The sequence below is a fragment of the Drosophila melanogaster genome, chromosome 2L (assembly GCF_000001215.4).
Source record: "Drosophila melanogaster chromosome 2L".
Taxonomy (NCBI): Eukaryota; Metazoa; Arthropoda; class Insecta; order Diptera; family Drosophilidae; genus Drosophila; species Drosophila melanogaster.
Window position 1 is genome coordinate 3,824,570 of NT_033779.5, and position 9,824 is coordinate 3,834,393.

General features: G+C 43.4%; 1 protein-coding gene across 1 annotated transcript; it reads left to right on the top strand.

Annotated features, from left to right (window-relative positions):
* Window positions 1–1,105: 1,105 nt before the first annotated feature.
* On the top strand, window positions 1,106–2,530 carry slp1 (sloppy paired 1). Its single transcript, NM_057382.3, has one exon. It carries the CDS (start codon window positions 1,215–1,217, stop codon window positions 2,181–2,183), a length of 969 nt encoding a protein of 322 aa, NP_476730.1. The 5' UTR covers window positions 1,106–1,214; the 3' UTR covers window positions 2,184–2,530.
* The last annotated feature ends 7,294 nt before the right edge of the window (window positions 2,531–9,824 follow it).

Sequence of the window (9,824 nt, forward strand, 5' to 3'; positions counted from 1 at the left end):
TTAACTTTCGTGCAACCAATTTTAAATTCCACTGCCAGCCAACACTGAGCACAAATATTTGCCAGAGTCCATGCTTATAATTTTCCAAATCTATTAATCTCCAAAAGGATTGCCAGAGATCCACATTGATTCTGGCGAAGCGCGCCCAGAACTAATTCGCAAATCTGTCGCGAAACTAGAACAAATCCCGGTGCTCGGAGGTTTAACCCCTTCGGATTACCTGAGTCCTGCGTTCTGCGTCCTGAGCTCCATTGAGCTGTTGAAAATCGTGCCGTAAGCCAAGGCAGGATCTGCCTCAGATAATCCCCGGACCACAAAAGCGACCCTTGAACTAGTTTGGGCGGGATTAGGAGCAACTCGAGGAGTCTGTGTCGCAGATCGCTAGTGCAGTGGTTCGCAGAATTCAATGTCATATGATAAGTGGATCAAAGCACCAATCCAATATTCTAGAACATTGTAAATATCTTTACTTATATCTATAAAAGCATATTTAATATCTTTGAGTTAATTATGACTGAAATTAGGTCATTGCCAGAACACTCTAATATCTGACAAAGTGTAAATGTCATCCCCATTGAAGTGATTAGAAATGGCCCAATTTGTAAATTACTCTCGGATCCCAATCAAAAATCATCGAACTCGAATTATAAACATCCTGATTAAATTGCAACTGCCCGAAATTGGTGTTTTTGTTTTTATTGCCGCTTGTTAGTGCAATTAATAGTCAAAACAGCGAGCGGAAGCGAGACGCACTGAGAGCAACCCCAAAATACCGACCCTGTTTGGATTGGATGTAATGGATATTTTGACGCCGAAGCAGCAAAAGACTGCAAATAAACATCCACAAGTTCCCAAACAACGTCTACAAACATATAGCCAACATATAGTTTCGTGTGGAAGGCGAGTGGAACAAAATGGTCACAAAATGGAGGGCGGAGTCTTGTGAAGAGGGTTTAACTGCCCAACTACCTGATGCCCATCCCTTTCGCACTCCCTGTGCGCATTAGCTACCCGTCTCTTTCGGCCTGTGGGCTCTCTTCGTGTAGACTTCGTTCGAGCGACCGGGGGTTGGACTATAAATAGCCCGATCCGGGGCTGTAGAGAATCAGCTTAGAGCTAGCATCTCAAGAGCAAACATCTCAAGCGATCCCAAGTCGTGTGTGAGAATCAGAAACCAAAGAAAACAAAAATCTAAAGATATCCGAATCAGAAAAATGGTGAAAAGTGAAATGGAATTCAAGAGCAACTTCTCCATCGATGCCATCTTGGCCAAGAAACCCATCAACACCGCAACTCAACCCATCAAAACCGAACCGGTGCATCATCATCATCAGTACGTTCATCCGTACTCCAATTCCGATGGCGAACTCTCGGCTTCGGAGGATTTCGACAGCCCCAGCAGGACCAGCACACCCATGAGCAGTGCCGCCGAGAGTCTATCGTCGCAAAACAATGACAAGCTCGACGTGGAGTTCGACGATGAGCTGGAGGATCAGCTGGACGAGGACCAGGAGAGCGAGGATGGCAATCCCAGCAAGAAACAGAAAATGACCGCCGGCAGCGATACCAAGAAACCGCCATACAGCTACAACGCCCTCATCATGATGGCCATCCAGGATAGTCCCGAGCAGCGGTTGACTTTGAATGGCATCTATCAGTATCTGATCAATAGATTCCCCTACTTCAAGGCCAACAAGCGGGGCTGGCAGAACTCCATTCGCCACAATCTGAGCCTGAACAAGTGCTTCACGAAGATTCCCCGCAGCTACGATGATCCCGGCAAGGGCAACTACTGGATCCTGGACCCCTCGGCCGAGGAGGTATTCATTGGCGAGACCACCGGCAAGCTGAGGCGCAAGAATCCCGGCGCCAGTCGCACTCGCCTGGCCGCCTATCGTCAGGCCATATTCTCGCCGATGATGGCTGCTTCACCATACGGAGCTCCAGCTTCCAGCTACGGATACCCGGCTGTTCCATTCGCCGCCGCTGCCGCCGCCGCCCTGTACCAGCGCATGAATCCCGCTGCCTATCAGGCTGCCTATCAGCAGATGCAGTACCAGCAGGCTCCTCAGGCCCACCATCATCAGGCGCCCCATCCCGCCCAGATGCAGGGCTATCCACAACAATTGAACGCCGAGTTGTTTCAGCGCATGCAGTTCTTTGGCAAGTTTCCATCCAGCTAAATCTTGGCAGTCGGCGCAGAACCAAGCCCAGCGCTTTGGATCGAAAAAAAAAACCCAGGGACAAAAGGGTCGCTTGGGGAAGAGCTAGGACTGGTAGGACTTCCTGCTCGCTTGCCCCGTGGAAAAACCCGTGACGTCTAAATGCTGCATTTAGCAAATTCCTTTGGTCATCATCGCATTGACCGCTTCGCTTCTTCAGCGGCTCCTCCGAATCGACTTGGAAAGTCGATGGTTAACGGCAATGAATGCGCAGCCAAATCTTCAGGACTGCTGAAGAAGGATTCCTGCCAGCCGAGAGCCCTTGTAGTTTGCTCACCAACTTTTGTACATATGTAATTAGGAAATATAAAAAAAAAGAAAAAAAAATAATAAACAAATTTAAAAAGAAAAATTTCAAACGGCTTTCTTATTTTTAAAACCATTTCAGAATATAACAATTTTTTGGATCGAGTTATCGACACTTGAAAAATATTCATCAGTGAATAAGACTTAATGGCACTTTTTCGTTATTATTTAACTGCCTTTCTCTGAGAACTCAGCAGCTTCTTTTTCCGTTGACCATCAGCTGCTGTCCAGCTCACAGTCACATCCCGTAAATATTTACCCAGCTTCCTCCAGCAACTTGCTTTCATCCTGATGACTTAATTAGTTGTTTGCTAGCCAGAGCGGCAAACATGAAAATGATTCCCGAAAAAGGCAGAAAAATGCCAGAGGATGAGGTTCAAAATGAGCCATCACCCATTGACTCGATTTTGTTTGGCTCTTTACATGCCCAGTGACAACTCCAGCTGTGCGAGATGTGCTGGGCACCGCAGGTACGATCCGTTTCGATCCGATCCGATATGATATCCCATATAGCCCCGGCTCGGTTCCTGGTCCCCTGTACGCATGAACCCCAGCCAGGCCATTGTCTAGATCTCGCTCTCTCTCTGTCCAGCGGGCACACTTTGCTCCCCTGTCTTTTCGCCCCGTCGCAGGCTATTTTTCTTAACTTTTGTTATACAATTTCTTAACTAATATGTGCGCTACACTGGGAAAAAAAACTCTATAATTATAACAAGCATACATCTAAAAACATAAATTAACTTGGTAATTTGAGTTTTCTTTTCTTTTCTAATATATGTTTATCAAAGTTCGAAAAATATTAAATTTTTTTTAATCATCTTTAAAAACGAACTAAGCACTTATTTTTCACAGCGTAAGCCAGGGACTTTTCTAGGCCTCAATTTGAAAGATGAGAACGTTAAGGAAATTGTTGAGAGAAATAGTAAAAAGGGCACCGACTTGGGCGTTGTTTCTGAAATTTCTCAAACAGCGTGTTTTCGGGTTCTCAGTGGACGTCTTCATTTTCAAAAAATTTCACTTGGTGCGGCGGCTTCTGGTTCTTTGATCACTTGACATGTGTTTGTGTGTGCGTGGCTTAAGTGCGCGTTGGAGTAAAAGATGTGAGAAAAAGGGAGCATCATCAGCATCAACAAGTTTTCCCCTCGGTTTTCCCTCCAAACCGATTGACAGGGAAAAATTCGAATAACAAGCCCAGTCGATATCATAAATACGGCGCTTTTCCACTCTTTTTCACTCTTTCCCTCTTGCTCTTTCACCATCGATTTGTAAACGAAATGATAATTAATATCATCGTTACTAGATCAATCTCCCCCCCACTCCCCCATACATACATATCGCCCCTTTTTATCTCCGGCGAGAAGCGATCGGTAGCAATTATCATATTTTGTGTGCCCATTTTTCTTCGATTCAATAATTGTAAATTATTGTGTGTGTGTGTGTTGGTAAATCATGTTATTGAAGCGATTAGCTGGCAGTTTTATAAGGTGTCAGTTAGAAATTGGGGATGCTTAAGCGGCGGAAAAGGTTTTGGGGATCGGTTGGTTGGGTTGGTAGTTGTGCAATAAATCAGTTAACAGGTTGGGGTTACCTCATCTTTTTGTAATGAAATGCTTAGCTATGATTATTCATATGTTTTATAATAGTTGGAAATTGAGATTGTTTTGTTATTGTAGGCTTCATTGTTCAGAAAATCTCAGTACACATATTTCTGCTCATTTTAGCAGCTCCCAAAGAAGCACTTTTCTTATAGAAAACATTCTCCCATTCCATAGCTTGTATATATATATTTGGGGTTTATGCTCGGCTTAGACCAGTGCAAGAGTTAAATCGGTTTTGGCCCACGCCTTAAGCCATCGATTCAAATATTTTGCATATCCATATATACTTATGTCCATATACATATCTGTTTTGCTCAATCCGCAGATCAGGCGAATAGAACAATTTGCTGGCCGCATTGTTTTATTGCGCTGCCCGGCTTAAGTTGGCCTGGTTTGTTATTGAAATAGATCGGATGAGCGCATTATATACTTAACACATCTCATGTGCCCTGGATTCGGATTGAATTTAGAAATCCACTTACCTAAGCCCGGGACTAGCTCTAAGCTCTAAGTCGCTAAATCAGTCCGAGGGTCTCGGGATTTCTTAAACTACATATCACTTTAGAATAGAATTGGTTGGGTATACCGAATAACCGAATGGTAATAGTGAATAGTGAATAGCGAGTAGCACGCGCTCGACCAAAAGGGAAATGGATGTGAAATTGAAAATTTCTTAGCCAAGTCTGCTTTCTATTGGCTTAAGTGCTCGACATGCAATTTACAAAGATAACAAGCAGAAGCAAAGCGAAACCTCGGATCTGCCTTACTTATCTTATTACCCGGGTTAAGTGCAGGGATTACGATGTCGAAAGAGCAACCTTGTGGGTCCTTGCGGGTCCTTGTGGTCCTCTGAATATATAGTATACAGTGTGCAGAAGGGCTCAACCAGCAGATGCCGAGCACTGATTACCCAGCATGCGTGCTCGCATCCTTCGGATCCTGGCATATAGATCATACATAGTAGCCAGGATGCGTGTGCCGTTTGTTACACTTTTTGTCCATTTAGACTGCTCCTGGGTGCTCCTTCCCAGCTCTAATGATTCAAACCCATCGGCTTAATTCCTGGCCGGGTCTATTTCATAAATATTTTATATATAATCGGCTAGTTTCTCAGCCGCTTTGTTTGTGCAAAGGCTTAAGATCACCAGTGGTTTTTTCGATCGGTTTTAGGGCTACAAGGATTGTATACTTTTGAAGTTCAATAGAGCAGTTACTATGGATAGGAGTTGTCTTGAAAATATTTCTTTGTAAGGTGTCTAACTGATTGCAAAGGTGTGGAAAATGGTTTCAGGATCAGGTATCTGATATTTTGTGTAATATTACTATAGTTGTTATATATGTATGGTAAAGTATACAAATTGTTCACCCAAATTGCGTAATTGGATCAGTTGAAACTATCGATGAGAACCTCAACATCTGCTAACCCACTTTGTTGACAGTTAGCAGTTTGGACCAGCAGCCAAGTTGCCAAGCAAAAATATTGACATTATCGATTGGTTTTAAAATCCACCACATGGGTGCACCACTAGTCTTGTATACTAATGCCCACATCAGCAGAAACGGAATCAAAGAAACACATACAGAAGCCCCTCAAGAATTGGGTGTGTCATCTAGGAGTAATGCAAACTGAACTATGTAGAAACCGAGCTTAAGTCGAGCCCAACCCATGGAGAACCAAACCAAGTGGCGACCACACAGTGACCACAAAATGTGTTTTTAATTGAAACTGATGTGGCTCTGGCCAGTAGGCAGTATAAAAGTCTGATGGGTTCAGATGAGGGCAGGGCATTCAAATATTTATTAATACAATAATTGTTAACCCATGGGTCGCGAGTGCTCGCTCAATAATCAAATAATGGCAATACAAATACAGCGAATGGGAAAATATTTGAAAATATTTGAGCGACAAATGCGCAAAGTAACGAACACACATGTGGGCAGTTTGGTGGTGCTCCTTAATTAGTTTCTTTCATTATCTTGGCCTCTCTGTTGACCCGAATTTCAATTAAGTTAATTTACGCCAGTCAGTTCTCTGCCCCCCTCTTACGAGGAACCAATAAACAAATAAATGTATGAATGAACCTAGTACGATGCGTAGTTCTTTTCTTTCAATTGGGAATGGTGCATACACTCCCAATTAAGCAGAAATTATGAATGAGTAATTACGAATTGCACTTGAACGAACATTCGACCCGTCCAGTTAACACTACTTGATATAAAGAAATCCCCCACTCGCATCCAACGGAAGTGAGTTCATTCCGGGTTGGGGTTAAGTTAGCTCCTCATGTTATTCTCCAGCTGGATGTTGCGTCCATCTGTGCCAAAGATGCAGAGATATTGGGGAAAACGACAGCTTGCATGATCAGTTGGCATCTGAACTTTTTAATCCTGCAGTTGAAAAGCGGAATTGCCCTTTAAATTGCGAGTGCAGATGTCTTGGGGTTGCACAGATGCGCTAGAGGAAGTGACCCCACATCCGGACCAATGCTGGATGAGATCTTTCAAAGTATACAAGTTAACTTATCACAACTGATTTGTATTTCTAAGAACTGTGGCAGAGCTCTATTTACCAGAAGAAAATAAGATTTCTTCAGATGTTTCTTTGGAAAAAATTAACTCATAATCCTGACTGGAAATTTCAAGCTTTAAAATGCCATTTTTGTGATCTCTATTTCAAAATCCTGCTGATTATGATTTCTACCCCTTCTCCACTGAGCCCAACTAATTGCTTCCTAACCCTGACTGCTCGAAAGATCTGGCTGATGGAATCCCCACTCACTCTGCCTCAGATTTCACACTGATACACACTGTTAATGGTTTCAACACAACACAACTCGGCGGCAGACAATCAACAAATTAAGCCAGGCCAAGGGCCACCACTCGGACCTCAATTAAATTGATTTAGATCGGGTGAGGGGGGATGAGAACTCTAGTTCCGCAGAAGTTTCCCCGATCGAATGAACTATTCCAAACTGACCGATGTACTGAAGGAAGTTGAGGAAGCACCAGCATAATCAGGCCATCAAACAACTTCTAAGCACTCTGACCGATCATGTGTAGCAATAAATCCGCAAAAGTACCCGCAAGTTTTTTGAACATAATGCTCGAAAGTCTTACGCGTGACCGCTGACTTTCTATACCCTTGCATGGGGGTATATTGAATAGCAGAAAGTGTGTTTGAAAAAGGTATTAATTCACCAACAAAGAAAAGATGCAATAAGCTTATTGATTCAATAAAGGTGGAACTCTATCTGAAAAGCATCTTAACAAATTGTTTGAAGTTAATGACAATAAAATTGCTCAATGCATGACTTTTAAATGGGAATACAATTTTTTCTGTTTTCAATATTGTATATTGCATCAAATTTTATCAAGAGTAATCGCAGTTTCGGTATAAAAAATAGTTATATTTATTTGATCTGCGGTTGCTTGTTGACGCTTGTTGTTGCTGCCGTTAATTGTTACGCAGTTCATTAACACACATCACAGGGCACCACGTCGCAACACGCCATATAACACCATGCCACAAACGGTCCGAGTTCGGCTCCCCTCGATATGAAACGTATTAATGTACATATGTGTGAGTGAGTGTGTGCCACCCTCGCGTGGCACACGCGACATTTCCCCCCTCCCGCACAAACCGCCCACGGCCACACCAACCCCACCCACTGACCTTTCCACCAGCGCTAACGATGACATCTAAGCGGTGGCTGCTGTTGCTTGTAGTGTTGCTACACTGAGCGAAAAATAATCGATGAAATGAAATAAACAATGTTATAATATGAATACTAATCTATTTTGGTCACACTGCGCGCTAAGTGGAAAGATCCGGCGCGGTCACACTGTTCGCACAGTTGTCTGATTTTCTGCATCATTTGTAATATTTTTCTCAGTGTACTGGCTGCTGGTTGCTTGGTTGCCCTTAACGATGACGCTGACGAGTGTCGCGTTGCCGCCGCCTCAATTTAGTCAGCGTTTGTGGGTTGTTAATGTTTGTTATTGGTGTTGTTGGCTCTGCGTGAGTTTTGGCAGTGTTTCTCTTTTTTTTTCGTTAAATGCGTGTAAATCAGTTTATAACACATTGTCAACAATTATCAAGTGTTAGCCACTGGGAAGGGGTGAGCTTTGGTCTTTTTTTGGATTTTTTTGCGGGCTTATCGACCGACTTGGGGCGCTACATTTTTAGGATTTTCAAGAAAACTATTCTTACATAGAATATCTTTCGAGAAGCCCACAAGTGAAATTATTAATCATCTTTAAAATATAAATATATGTTTTGAAATTAATTTCAAAACTTCGTTGTAAACCTGTTCTGTTAATCCTGCACTTTACCATATGTTCATACTCTGGTCTTAGATGATCTCACATCGATAACCTTCATCAGATATTCCTTCAAATCATTTTCCCTGCTTTAGCGCACTTATCAACCATCGTGACTGAGAGTATTCGTTTTGTAAATCCTGGTTTCCGGCTCATCACCCCGATGTTTGGGCAAACCATATGCTCTGGCAGCATGAACCAGTGTGTCCACGGTCCATGGAGCAACCCCCAAAAAACGGACACCCCTTGCCCAATTTCACCCTTCGCCGTACTCAAGGCAACCTCTAGGACACTCATTTGGCTGTTTATTTGCAAAACGAGGCACACGATAACAGCAACAGCAACAAAAGTAACAAGTGTGTCCGAATCCCGGAACTGTCCAAAGACCCGTGAACGTGATTTCAACAAAATTTGGCCAATTTGTCCGTGCGCGTTCCCCGTCGGGAAAATCCCCTTGAAAACGCGTCAGAGCGAAAAACGAGAGGAAAACTCTTTTTAAACGCCGTTGACTATGTTCTAAAATGTGTAACATATTTTAGATAGAAAGTCAATACAAGTAGTGCTCTACTAGAAAGAAAGATAGGTTAAGCACATTGCCATTCTCAATCAATATTTCTAAAAGTAGATATATATTTTTAGCAGTGCAGCCTATTTTATCAACTGTCTAGGGAGCTTCAAGCGAAATCAGATGTCACCATGCCGGTTTAACCCTTTCCCTTTAATCGAGCCAAGGGCCAAACTGAAAATATTTGCATGGCTAAGCGACGGCGATTAGGGCAAGGCGAGCAAGGACATCGAGGAGGACACAGCTTGAGGTCCACGAAATGAGATTAATACGCGCTAAGCTAAGTCCTCGTTCCGAGCGAGGATCGATCTAATCCTTGCTTAACTCTTTCGAAACGGTAGCTAGCATGGGTGTTTGGGCGTAGGTAGGACATTGTAGGATTCCCATTGCCGACTGCGACTGCATGTAAACAGACCATATAAACAGCGGAAGCGACGGGCTGTCCTCTAAAACCCCGCTATCCCATCCTTAACCCCTTCAGAAACACCAATCTACGGCAGGTAGCGGTAGCCTTGTTTGCATGGACCGCGCTGATCCGTTGGACAAACAAGCTAATCCTGCGGTTAAACTGCCATTGAGTCTATCAAAATAAGGCATATACTCGTGCATATACCCGGAAGGACTTGCGCGTAGGCGTTTCTCCACGGGGCGTGGCAACTTTACGGCCAAGAACGGGTTGGGCACCACCGAATTCCCTAAAGGGTTAAGCGTCGCGGATTTATTTCTGCCAAAATATCAAAAACTACGTGCGGGAACAAAACTAAATGCCTGCTATAAATCTGGCTGATTAGTAAAGTACTCTCGCCCCCAAAA

Coding starts and splice junctions, on each gene's coding strand:
- slp1 (NM_057382.3), top strand. CDS start 1,215: ATGGTGAAAAGTGAAATGGAATTCAAGAGCAACTTCTCCATCGATGCC.